This window comes from Psammomys obesus, unplaced genomic scaffold, assembly GCF_907164565.1.
Source record: "Psammomys obesus unplaced genomic scaffold, mPsaObe1.curated_primary_1811, whole genome shotgun sequence".
Classification (NCBI taxonomy): Eukaryota; Metazoa; Chordata; class Mammalia; order Rodentia; family Muridae; genus Psammomys; species Psammomys obesus.
The window spans coordinates 4,114,364-4,127,293 of record NW_026591598.1 but is presented as its reverse complement, the minus strand read 5'-3'; the positions used below and the strand labels follow the sequence as shown (position 1 = coordinate 4,127,293).

Below are 12,930 nucleotides of genomic sequence, written 5' to 3'. Positions count from 1 at the left end.
CTGTTCCTTGCTCATTGTTAATAGTTACAAAACACAGACAAGTACTCAACAATATGAGATTTTGTTTGTTTGTTTCTTGAGACAGCGTCTCTATGTAGCCTTGGCTATCCTGGAACTCAACGGAGACCCGCCGACCTCGGGCTTCCAAGTGCCAATTGTCGCCAAATACTCTAGAGTCAGAAGACGACTTCCGTTTTAAGGCTCAGCAAAAGTGGTTTACCATTTCATCACATCCCGAATCAGACCTAGCGCTAGGGCTCCAATCTTTTTTTACAAAGAAGCCTAGAGCTTGTGAAGCAAGCTCCGTAGTCTATAGAACAAAACTTGCACGCGGCTCGCACCGCCTCCCTCCGAAGCCCCGCCCCATCCATGGGGCAAGTAGAGCAGGGGTTTCCATAGTGACCGCAAACAAGGCTCCACCTGGAGGGGCCGCTACGGAGTTGCTACCCTTGCTGCTACCATGATACCCCCCGCCGATTCTCTGCTCAAATATGACACCCCGGTGTTGGTGAGCCGAAACACAGAAAAACGGAGTCCCAAGGTATGAACAGGTCTCAGGGGATGCGAAATCTACAAACTCCCATGGGGAAAGACATCCCAGCTTTGAGGATCTCTGGAATTTCAGGAGGCAAAGATTGCTGGGGCGGACAGCCAAGGGAATTAGGACAGGGACAAAGGTTAGGAGAGGAGTCCAAGAAGCCTAGCTGTGACACCAAAGTACAAATTTAAGATGAGAAAGAAGTCACATTGAAATAATGGGGCTTGTGGCAGTCAGGTCCAAGAATGGTTCGGTAGTGACTCCCTTATCTCTGGAGTCAGAACAGAGGCCTGTCCACAGATTCTAGAAACATCAGCGTGAACACAAATAGCCCTCATGGTCTCTTTGCATCATATTTCTGTTGAGACCGCAGATGAGGGAAGTAGGATGGAGATGGGGAAGGCTGTAAGAGAGAGCTGGAGTAATCTGGAGGTATTGTCTCACTCGTCTCTTCCTAGGCTCGGCCACTGAAGGTCAGTCTCCTGCAGCCTGGAACCTCTGGTTCAGTCCCACAGCCACCCAAGACCAAGCTGCCCTCAACGTCCGCTATTCCAGATCCTACAAAACAGGCAGAAGAAATCTTGAATGCCATCCTGCCTCCAAGGTAAAAAAAAAAAAAAAAAAAAAAAGGAGGGGGCATGCTGGGAGAAGGTCCAAGCTCTTGGCTTCAGAACTTTGGTGTGTTGGGTGTGTGGGACCAGGGAGTCTGTGTTCTGCCTTGGGTCTCCTCTTGGATTTCTGTAGTTCGTGGAGTCTGAGTATGGCTGGATGCTCACAGCCAAGCAAGAAACCTCTAAATCCATACCCTCCACGTTCTGAGCAGTCTCATGACTTTAGATGCCAGGTACATAGTCAGCCTTCAGATGTGGATCTCTAGTCTACCTCTGTTCCTCCTAAACTTCATTCCCATATTTTGCTTTTTTGGTACCTTCATCAAGATTCCTAATAGAGCCAGGCAGCGGTAGCACAGGACTTTAATCCAAGCATTTAGGAGACAGAGACAGGCAGATTTCTACGAAATCCAGGCCAGCCTGATCTACAGAGTGAGTTCCTGAACAGCCAAGGCTGCACAGAGAAACCCTATCTTGAAAAAAAAAAAAAAAGATTCCTCATAGAAAGCCTGATGTGGTGGCTTGTGCTTAATCTCAGCACTCTGCTAGACACAAGAGAATTGCCTCAAAGTCAAGGCCAGCCTGAACTAGTTCTAGGCCAGCTAGGGGTACATAGCAAAGTTGTGTCTCAAAACACCCACAAATGTCCAATAAGTCAAGGCCTAGGAAAGGTCACCTTTAATCCCAGAACTCAGGAGACAGGGGTAGAAGGATAAGAGTTTGAGGCCAGCCTGGGCTTGTGTAGTCTAGGTAGAACTCTCAAAAACCTCCACCTAATGGACATTTTTCTACCCAAGACATTAAAACTTTCTCTCAGAGTAAAAGAACCACAGAGAACCTGTGGTTTCTCCAAAGATGGAGATCAAGAGAGAGGTGCCCTCTGTCCCACCAACATAGATGTTCTCCATCTCTTGCCATTCTGCCTGCCAGATGGTCATTGCAGAAACTGGCTGTGCCTCCAGCACAGAACCCATTACGCACAGCCATTACAAACTTAGCAATTGAAAAACCTTCATACTCCCAACATTCACAAATGCTTCCTATTGGCTTGCACAAGGTTTATGGTGTTCTGTGTCTCCATGTAAGCTGGCGTGGGGAATTCCCATGGCATCTTCTATTCAAATCAAGCAGTAGGACGCTACATCTGTCCTCAACATGCTAGGCAGGCACGATCTGGAACAGAGGGTTGTAGTCCCACAGAGAGTAGAGGTTGCCCATCTACCCAGTCCTGAGAAGGGTGTCCTGAGGAGGCTGCACAGTGGGTGTGGCTTGTGAGAGGGAGGGAAGTGGATTCTGGTGGCATGGTGGCTACGCTGCCCCTGGATCCTGCTCAGGCAGAGAGTTCCAAGGGCCCTGTGCTTACGTCTGGTGGCTTCTATCCGTGTTGCAGGGAGTGGGTAGAAGACACACAGCTATGGATCCAGCAGGTGTCCAGCACGCCCAGCACCAGGATGGATGTGGTGCATCTCCAGGAGCAGCTGGACCTGAAACTGCAGCAGAGGCAGGCCAGGGAGACGGGCATCTGCCCAGTACGCAGGGAACTCTACTCACAGTGTTTTGGTGGGTAGGCTTGTTGGAGTGAGCGCCGTACACTCTCTGACTCCTTCTAGCACAAAACCAAGCCCCGGTTACCCCCAAACCGAACCCCCATTCAGAATTCATCCCTTCTTTTGTGGGATTTCCTCCTACAACAGTTGAGTTCGTTCTCTTTCCCTCCCAGTCTCACCTCTCCACCTTGGCTAGTCGTCCATCTGCCAAACATTCATGGTCACCCGGCTTCCTGGTCCCTCACAGATACTCGATTCTTATTTAGATTTACATTTATTTTGTATGCACATGCACACATGCCTGTTTTTATGAGGGCACACATGTACTGTGGCACGAGTGTGGAGATGAGAAGACAGAGTGCAAGAATTCATTTTCTCATTCTACCGCATGGGTTCTGGAGATGGGCTCAGATCATCAGGCTTGGTGGCAAGTGCCTTTACCCACTGAACCATCTCACTGCCCTCCTTAATAGGTATTTGGAGTAAGGCAAGAACTTCCATTTTAGCCAGGCGTGGTGACACATGACTTTAATACAGGCCCTTGGGAGGCAGAGGGAGGCAGATCTCTCTGGCTTGAGGTCAACTGGTCCACATAGTGAGTTCCAGGCCAGCCAAGGCTGCCATTAAAAAAAGACTTTTCATTTTGACTCTTTTTTTTTTCTCCCAAAGATTTCCATGACAATCCTGTGCTAATTTGTTTTTTAAAGGCAGGATCTCAGTATGTAGCCCTGGCTGGCCTGGCCTCTCGGAGATCTGCCTGCCTCTGCCTCCTGAGCACTAGGGTTAAAGGTATGTGTCACTACTCCTGATTTTAATTTTTATTTTTTTAAAAATTTTCTTCAAGACAGGGTTTCTTTTTGTAGCCTTGGCTGTCCTGGACTCACTTTGTATACCAGGCTGGTCTTGAACTCATAGATATCCATCTGCCTTTGCCTCCCAGAGTGATGAGATTACAGGCATGTGCCACTGAGCCTGGTTCTGGCTTTAATTTTTTAAAACTTATTTTCCAATACCAAGTGATCAACCCTAGAAACATATACACACAACTAACATTCTATGGAGTGAGCAGGTTGTATTTATATATTTAGGAACACACACACACATATATATATAACAACAAAAAGAGTCTATGAATTTGAGAGTTGAGGGAGGTGTACATGGGAGAAGTTGAAGGAAGGAATAGGGAGAGGGAAATGATATAATTACTATAATTATTATTATTTCATTTTTTTGAGACAGTGTTTCTCTATGTAGCCCTGGCTATCCTGGATTCACTTTGTAGACCAGGCTGGCCTCGAACTCACAGAGATCCACTTGCCTCTGCCTCTCAAGTGCTGGGACTACAGGCATGGGACAACAGGAGCACTTTAAAAAATTGCCATTTCGGAAGGCCTGTTCCTCCTATATCCTGAGAACTCTCTCATAGTGCATTGGTTTTTGTGTGTGTTGTATGTATATATGCATGTTGTGCTTGAATGTGTGTACACATGTGTGGAGACCAGAAGTCAATGTTAAGACTCTCTCTTTCTTAAGATTTATTTATTTATTATGTCTACCCTGTTTGCATATACATCTGCATGCCAGACGCCAGAAGAGGGCAGCAGATTTCATCATAGATGGTTCTGAGCCACCATGTGGTTGCTGTGGTTGCTGGGACTTGAGCTCAGGTCCTCTGGAAAAGAATCCAGGGCTCTTAACCTCTGAGCCATCTCTCCAGTCCTGCAGCCAATTATCTTAACTGCCAAGTCATCTCTCCAGCCCCTCTATCTTATTTTTTTCATCTCTCATTGAACCTGGAGCTCATCGATTTAGCAAGACTAGCTGGCCAGCAGGCTCCAGGGGACTTTCTGTCTCCGCCTCCTCAGGGCTAGGATTACGTATGTGTGCTACTGTGCCTGGCTTTGTACATGGATGTTGGGTATCCTGCACAACTGCTGTTTCCTCAGGTCCGTGCCTGAGCACATATCCTGAGTCCTTCCCACAAGTGCATGAGCCCTCACTGCTGCCTTTTCTCTCCCTGCGTGCATACCGGAAGATGAGCTGATCAGAGAGGTCACCATCAACTGTGCAGAGAGAGGGCTGCTGCTGCTGCGGGTCCGGGATGAGATCCGCATGACCATCGCTGCCTACCAGACTCTGTACGAGAGCAGCGTGGCGTTCGGCATGAGGAAGGCGCTGCAGGCCGAACAGGGGAAGTCAGACATGGAGAGGAGAGTGAGTGGGCTTGACCATGTCCCCATGGCTCCCAGACTCTTCTGTAAATCTTGGGGCTCACAGCTGTCATCACAACCCTGGATTCTGGCCCTGGGGGTGCCCTTCACACTAACACTGCAAGGCCTCATTGAGGAGGTGGTCCTCTCAGAGGACACTCCATGTCGGTCGCTGACTTCCCACTGGGTGGCAGTACATACCCTGGCATTGTCTTAGGTTGGATAGTTGTGTCCCAAGTCTCCCCACCCAGGCTAACAGGCTCATCCACTCGGGGATATCCCAGGATGATGGCCATTGTCTCTTCAGATTGCAGAGTTGGAGACAGAAAAGAGGGATCTGGAGAGACAAGTGAATGAACAGAAGGCAAAGTGTGAGGCCACCGAGAAGCGAGAGAGTGAGAGGAGACAGGTGGAAGAGAAGAAGCACAATGAGGAGATCCAGTTCCTGAAACGGACCAATCAGCAACTGAAGGTAAAAAAAAAAAAAAAAAAAAAAGGCCTGGGTTGGGTCCAGGCACCCCACCCATAGGGCCAGACCGACAGATCGCTCAGTAGTGGAGATTCAGTGCAGTGGAGATCTGGTCCTCCTTTTTACTTTTCTTCTTTGGATTTTTGAAAAAGGATCTCTTGTAGCAAAGGCTAGCCTCCAACTCACACTCTTCTTTCTTTGCCTCTGTACTGCTGGGATTACAGGAATGTGTCACCATGCCCAGCTCTTCTTTTTAAATATTTTTTAAGCTTTATGTTTTGTTTTGTTTTAATCTGTGTGACTATTTTGCCTGCATTCTCTTACATGCCCGTGTGTGCTTGTTGGATCCCCTGGAACTGGGGTTATGGGTGATTGTAAGCCATCTTCTGGGTGCTGGGAAACAAACCCAGATCCTCTTCAAGGACAATGAATACTCTTAACTGTTGAGCCATCTTTTCAGCCCTTTTAGTTTTCAGTTGGAAACTGGACCCGAGCTTTCCAGGCTGGCCTTGAACACTAACTCAAGGAGACCTTTCTTTGCAATTCTGCTTCTGCCTCTCCAGTAGTTGGGATTACAGGCATGTGCCCATGGCTTTTAAATGTTAGCCCACATGTACTGCTGCTGACTGGGGTGGGGCTTCTTTGCTAAATTCTTTACTTCCTTCGCTGTGAAGGAAGTTTATTCTCAGCTCTAACCACTGCCTAGGCCTGCCTCACTGTGGAGCCATTATGCCTGCCAATCTGTTTCCCTCCTGGGAAAAAGATGCTCATAACCAGAGAGAATACAACAGCTTCTGTCCCCTCAAGCTGGTCCCTAGAGTGACCAGGCCTCCCCAGCAGGCACCACCCTGGCATCTTGATGCCCTGTGGCAGCAGAAAAGGCTTTTGAGAGAAAGAGTATACGGGAAGCCCCCTAGGTGCGTGCAGAGGAACACAGCTGTAGGTGGTTTTCCTCAGCCAACTGAGGTACTGGGGGAGGGTTGGGTGGGAAGCCTGCTGCAAAGGCTGAGCCACAGACAAGTCTCATAATATCACAGTGTTTCTCTGTGTAGTCCTGGCTGTCCTGGAACTCACTCTGTAAACCAGGCTGGCCCTGAACTCAAATATCTGCCTGCCTCTGCCTCCCCAGTGTTGGGATTAAAGGCGTGCCCCAACACTGCCTGGCTACAGGGCAACTTTTTTTTTTTTTTTTTAATAATTATTGCCCACCCCCAGATATTCTGAGCAGAAGCTATGTGGCTGGTGCCCAACAGTGCAGTTTAACAAGGTCCTGGGGCTTATCGCAGATTGAACTTCTAAATTTGGTGCCTATAAAGAAGCCCTCTCCTCCCTCACTTAAAGCCAAAGGTCTCCCCCTTAAGAAGGCTTTGTAAGAACCATCAGCAGAGGTTGAAAGATTTTGCTAGTTGCTGAAGAGTCTATTAGAAGCAAAGCTAGAGACTTCCCCCTAGCCAGATGTAAACGTTGACTCAGCAGATTCCAAAGCTGGTTCTTAGCTCTGACAAGTTCCAACAATACCTTAGCATCCTTTTAACATCCAACGGCAGCCTTGAAATCCCCAGGGTGAAGTGTTCTTTACAAGCTAGCTCTTTTTATTGGCTCAAAGCTGTGCTACAAAGAAATCAGTTTTCAGTCCCCAGAATAGACCTTTTAAGGGTCTGTCCACATATCACTGCTGCAAATTATTGTGCTGGCAGCTAGAGGAACTGAGTAAATAAACCCCAAGTGTTTTATGCTTTCCTTACTCACTGGTAGCAATTTCCTCTAATTGAGTGTCAAGTTGTCTCAGTAGCCATAATTTACTGTATCCCAGACTTCTGGCCCCAGCAGAACTCCATGTATTAAACTGGAGAGCCGAATGTTTAACTTAGTGGACATACTCAGGCTTAAAGTAGAAGTGATGGAAAACCACTATTTCAACAACTTTTATCCCATTTCCCTTTCTGTGCTTTCTATTATGCACTGAGCTATTATTGTATGGAAACCAGGACAGCTCTGGTTTCTGCTCATGTAACAAAACTATGCCAAGCCTGAATCCCACTAATGTAGAAAATGTGGAGCTGGGTCAGAAGGGGGCCGGCCAGAGTGGCAGCCTTTGGCCTATTCCTCCAGGGCTCAGCTAAGTGTTACGGTGCAAGATGCAGATATTAATGGAGTTTTTGTTTTTCTGTTTCAGGCCCAACTGGAAGGCATTATTGCACCGAAGAAGTGATTTCCATACAGGTCTCAGCAGGCACCATGCCCCATCATAAGCCCATTGTAATAAAAAAGCCAGTTTCCTGAGAGAACAAGCCATCCCCTCCCCAGTCACCACTCATGTAATTGTTAGAACTGTTGCCTGTTGCCCCAGTGTCCCAAAACACCTAAGGTCTGGCAGCCAGGCTCCAGGTTGGGCAGTGGAAGGCGGTGTAACCAACCCTGTGTCCATGTGCAGCTTACAAAATGGACTGGGGATTTGTCACCTCAATAACTTAGAAAGCAAGTGTTTCCCCAAAGAAGCTACTTTTGCACCAAGTTCAGTGCATAGTTCACCTTGTACCGTGGGCTTCTCTGGCCCTCTCCTTCCACTCCATCACTTCTCTAGTATAACCTTGAGCAACTTACTTCAGAGTTTGGGTCTATCATCTCATTCCACCCACGTCAGCCGGACCCTGTCCTTAGCACGCTTGGTTCCAGGAGGAAACGAGCAGAGTCAAACCCATGCTCACTGACAGGTATGGAAGTTTCAGATCTTGAGAGCCCTCTGCACCCCAGGTCCTCCCCACTCTAATTAGTCACCTTCCACAGCATATCAAAGCCGAACTCCACACTCCCTACCTAGCCTCGAATGAACAGCTAAGGAGGTAGCCACATATCACATGCAGTTCCAGTCAGCCTGTGGCTTGAAGGCAATTTTGTAGATCCAGAACTTAAAATTACAAACAAATCTCTACTCAGAGAAGCCCAGGGTGGGAGAGGGCAGTGAGCTTCATGACACCCATCGTTCAGTCTAGTGTCAGAAGTACTGTTCTTAAGGTGGCACTAATATTTCCTTCTAATTGGTGGGAGTACCTCAAGTACCTCTGAAGGGTGCCAGAAAGGACTTAGTCCTTGACAGAGCTGTGCTGCCCTCCATCCCAGGCAAAGCTTACTGCAAGGCCTCTGATCCCCACAAGAGCCGTTTTGAGTTGAATATATCCCAACACTGACTTTCTACGAGAAGTCTCATCTTTGACCGTCACCCATATCCTGAGGAACTAGGTCCCCACCACTGTAACCCGCACATCGGCCGCGGTCCTGGAAGAGCTCGCTCCCTGTGGTGTGCTGGCTTTGTGGCCAGCAGGAAAGCTTCTGTACCCTAACAAGGCCAAGGAAAGTCAACAAGGTTTCCAGAGCACTCCTTTCTACAAGCCTCACCACGAATGTCTCTGGAGGACTTTGTGCTTTTACAGCTTTTAAAGCTCCTAGCCCCGGCACTGCTCAGTAGTGTAAGAGAAATATGCATGTCTCTGGACACACACAAGAGGGTCACAGGCTGGAGGAAGTAAGGGTCAGGGCAAGTGTTTCTGGTCTGAGGACTGACTGTTGCACTAGCACTAGGGTACAGCCTCAACCACTAAGCTTTCCAAGTGTGCTGTGCCTAACTGGGCATGAAAAAGTGAACACAGTTCCTCATGGCATATTTTTGTATAATTTAATAAACAACTTTCTAGATGTTACTGCTTCTGTCTGAATTTCTTGTGTTTGTGCTTCTGTCCCTCTGAGTCGTTTGTCTTCTTTTTGTTCCTGTTTCTGTTTTTCACATTGTGTGTATCATAGTAGCGCACACCAACTTTTTTGGATTGTTGCTGCCGCGCTGCTCTCCTCCGCTGTAAAAAAACACAACAACAAAAAAACCAGTCAAACACTGAAGGTCCTGAGCAGGCCTATTTCCCAACCCTCTCCATGCCTGTGCAGCCCCACAGCAATGGAGCAAAGCTGGAGGTGTGTCCACCTCAGACTCACAGGCCCAACCTTCATCCTTCCCCCAGCAGGGCTGCTTCAGCTCTGCACAGCTCCCTGCCCAGAGTCAGTCAGCTGCCTGCCTCACCAGCGCTACTTTTATGCGTCACCTCCCTGGAATCAAACAAAACCATCTAATTCTTCGGGCAAATAGGACACAGGTGTGAAGATGGTAATCTAGAATCCCTGAAACTTAAGACAGTCTCAAGGACCCTTGTTCTGTGGATCTCACACCACGTTACTAAGAAGTGGGTCTCCTAAGACTCTCAGCTCTCAACTATTATTTCAGAAAGAATGAGTCTTGGGAACTGGACTTAACAGTTGTCCATGATAGCTTTTTACTCCTGTAATCCCAGCACTTGAGAGACTAAGGGGACTGCTTGAGTTTGAGGACAACTAGGGCTTTGCATACCAAAACCCTGCCTCAAAAGAAAAGAAAAAAGAAGAAAAAAAAAAGTCTCAGGAGTAAAGGCATTTGCTGTCAAGCCAAACTACTTAAGCACCATTCCTAGGACCCACCCTCACGTTGTCCTCTGGACTCCCGGTGCTCACTGTCATGAGACGTCTGCGCACACACATGCATACAAAATAAACGCAAATAACAAACCTTCAGATGGACTTCTATTGTTCTTTTGTTTTGTTTTTTTCCCCCATGACAGGGTCTCACTAGGCAGCTCTAGCTGTCCAAGGACTCACTATGTAGACCAGGCTGGCCTCATACTGAGACCCTCCTGCCTTTACCTCCCAGTGCTGGGACTAAAAGCTCGGTGGGTACGTACCACTACGCCTGGCTGGACTTCTACTTTCTGTGTCTCATTAAAAGACGCAGAGTACTTACTTCCTTACATGTCTGCATCCTTTGAGTTTTATTTGAAGGTTCTTCTTCCATCTGTGCATTCCGCTTCCTTCCCTTTTTGGTAGGTGCTGGATACAAATAACACATAAAACACAGAGGAGATTAACAAAAGAAACAGCATTTCAAAATCTCTCTGGAGGCCAGATATGATGGTGCACACCTTTAACCACAGCACATGAGAGGCAGAGGCCAGTTTGGTCTACAAAGCAAGTCTAGGACAGCCAGGGCTGTTACACAGAGAAACCCTGTTTCAAAAAAACATGCACAAAAAAAAATCTGTCTGGAAGACTACAGGTGAACTGAGGCTAAAAAAGCCCCCAGCCACCCCCAATGCACTATCTGCTTCCAGTCTGTGGACTGGGATCTGAGCTCTCAGCTGCTGCTCCAGGAACTGCCGTGCCATGTCGTGGCATGCAATGCCTACCTCCTTCTATTCTACCTTCCTCGACAGATGGACTCCTTTTCCTCTGGAACTGCAAGCCACAAATAAACCCTTCCTTCTATTAGTTGCTTTGGTCATATTATGCTTTATCATAGCAACAGAAAGGTGACTAAGGCAGACCTCCTGCCCCAATTCTTCTGCAAATTCTTTTCTTCGACTCAAGTTATTAATATGCACTTTTGAAAAGCAACATTCCTAAGCCATCAACTTGATCTTAACAAATGCACACAATTTCAAGTGGACAGGCCAGTCTGCATGGCAAGTAGAATGTGGAACCAGATGCTAAATATCTGCCTGTGTGGAGAAAATTATTCCAAAGCTACAAATCACATCTAAATGGGTCAAAGCATCAATCTTACCTGCACCACTGACTTCTGCAGATATTTTCTTCTCTTCTTCATATTTTGCAAAAAACTTTTCACTTAAGCCCTTGGATATTCTGAAAAATAAAAGCAAAGTCACAAAGCTGCTCAATACTCCTTTTTAACTGCTCTGTGAAGTCCAGTGTGGAGAGGGCAACATTCTTGAAGAAAAAGAAATTCCACCATGTTTGCAGTGATCACTGGATGATACAGCCAGTGCCCAGCAGTTTGTACAGCTCCTGGGCTAAAATACTAGATAACCAAACTCCTTGGGAAAAGTTGTAAACTAATGATAATGAGGAGGAGGAGGAGGAGAAGAAGAAAAAGGAGAAGGAAGAGGAGAAAGAGGAGGAGGAAGATATTACCTGATGGCTGAGAACTTCTTAGCTTTGGCTTTGTTTAGAAACTTTTGGTACTTGGCGATCTTTTCATCCAGGGCTCTAATAACAGCTTTGGTGTCATTTGCCACTGGTTCTTCCTGAGAATCCTGGGAAAGCTCTTCCTCGGCATCCTCTCCTGGCTGTCCCTGCTCCTGTTCCTCCTCTTCTGCAGAAAAGTTTTCCAGATCTTCTTCCACGTCTGACATCTCCAAAGGAACCAGGTCATCCTCAGAAAACTGAGGCCCGACGTTGATTTTGCCAAAGTTCTGGCGAACCCGCGCGAGGATCTGCTGCATCTCTGAGTTTGTATTCTGGGAATGGTCTACTTCTGGCTCCTTTTCAAAGACAGAGTCTGACCTTTTAACTATGGTTTCTGTGGTCTCTTCTTCTGGGTTGTTCTGGGTTGTTTCTGTGGGAACTTCCAATGGCGAGGAAGTTGAAAGCTAGTGAGGACCAAAAGAGGTAGGAGAAGGGGAAAATGGAATCAGAAAAAGGAGAACCATGCTTCACCTCCTCCCGGCTCTCAGAAGAGCAGTCCTCCTCTCAGATCTAAGCCAAGAAGGAAGAGCCTCAAATTTGAGCTGCAGGGTTCATCCACTCTGAGCCAATGTAACTCAACACGGCAGCCAGCACTATAAAGGATCAAAGGGACAGAACTGTGCAGTGAAACTAACAGTGAGCGTTCTCCCTGGATATCAGGAAAAGGGGGCAGAAGAGGCACATAGAAAAATGGAAGACACAAGTTCAAGAGAGTGGAAGCAAGGCTGAAAGAGAACCAGGAAATATAAGGAGACATGTGGGGAGGTATCTTTTCAAAGAAGAGTTCCAGGCCAGAATTCAGAATGAGCACCGAGTCTAGAAACACTGAGATGACTGGACTACTTCAAAGTAGGTTTCCATGCTGCGTCAGCATGGGCCAAGCTTTCCACAGCACTTCACATATGGATCACTTTATCCCTAGGACCCAGACTCATGTAGTGACTCTCTGAAGTGGCGAGGTAAAATGCTGAACAAGCCCAGAGTCCATAAAATGCAGTAAACTGCATAAAAGTTTTGAGTTGACAAATTGGTTCAGCAGGTAAAGGCACCTGCTGCCCAACCTGACTGAGTTCAACCATTAGAGCTGATAAAAAGCAAGAACCAACTCCCCAAAATTGTTCCCAGATCCCCACAGGTGTATCATGGTTCGTGTGTGTGTGTATACAACCATATGCTCACGGGCAGACACACACTAACTTTTAAAAAGTCTGTACGTTTTTGTAGTGAGATGATTTCTTTTTGTCTCTCAAACAGGGTTTCTCTGTGCATCTCTTGCTGTCCTAGAACTCACTCTGAGTTGAAGGCTGGCTTCAAACAGAGATCCACCTGACTGCCTCCTGAGTGCCAGGATTAAAGGTATGAGCCACCTCGTCTGGTGATTTCGAGCTTTCCAATCTTCAAGAAATTACTACTTCACCAACAAGAAATGGAGTATGAACCCAAAATAGATAGATAGATAGATAGATAGATAGATAGATAGATAGATAGATAGATA

The 12,930-nt window shown here is 47.1% G+C and overlaps 2 protein-coding genes across 2 annotated transcripts in view; one reads left to right on the top strand and one right to left on the bottom strand.

The window, feature by feature from the left end:
- Nucleotides 1-426: 426 nt before the first annotated feature.
- Dnali1 (dynein axonemal light intermediate chain 1) lies at nucleotides 427-8,864 on the top strand. The gene is made up of 6 exons (XM_055611178.1): nucleotides 427-541; nucleotides 997-1,142; nucleotides 2,540-2,709; nucleotides 4,732-4,910; nucleotides 5,214-5,378; nucleotides 7,552-8,864. Exons 1-6 carry the CDS (start codon nucleotides 461-463, stop codon nucleotides 7,585-7,587), a joined length of 777 nt encoding a protein of 258 aa, XP_055467153.1. The 5' UTR covers nucleotides 427-460; the 3' UTR covers nucleotides 7,588-8,864.
- Nucleotides 8,865-9,026: 162 nt separating this feature from the next.
- Gnl2 (G protein nucleolar 2) overlaps nucleotides 9,027-12,930 on the bottom strand; it is a 24,459-nt gene continuing 20,555 nt past the window's right edge. The window contains exons 13-16 of the mRNA XM_055611177.1: nucleotides 11,382-11,839; nucleotides 11,014-11,093; nucleotides 10,195-10,280; nucleotides 9,027-9,223 (exon numbers count right to left, since the gene is read on the bottom strand). Coding sequence (XP_055467152.1) covers nucleotides 9,071-9,223; nucleotides 10,195-10,280; nucleotides 11,014-11,093; nucleotides 11,382-11,839 — 777 coding nt within the window. The 3' untranslated portion in view covers nucleotides 9,027-9,070. The remainder of the gene's footprint in view (nucleotides 9,224-10,194; nucleotides 10,281-11,013; nucleotides 11,094-11,381; nucleotides 11,840-12,930) is intronic.

Coding starts and splice junctions, on each gene's coding strand:
- Dnali1 (XM_055611178.1), top strand. CDS start 461: ATGATACCCCCCGCCGATTCTCTGCTCAAATATGACACCCCGGTGTTG. Junction 1,143..2,539: donor AATGCCATCCTGCCTCCAAG/GTAAAAAAAAAA, acceptor TCCGTGTTGCAG/GGAGTGGGTAGAAGACACAC. Junction 4,911..5,213: donor AGTCAGACATGGAGAGGAGA/GTGAGTGGGCTT, acceptor TTGTCTCTTCAG/ATTGCAGAGTTGGAGACAGA.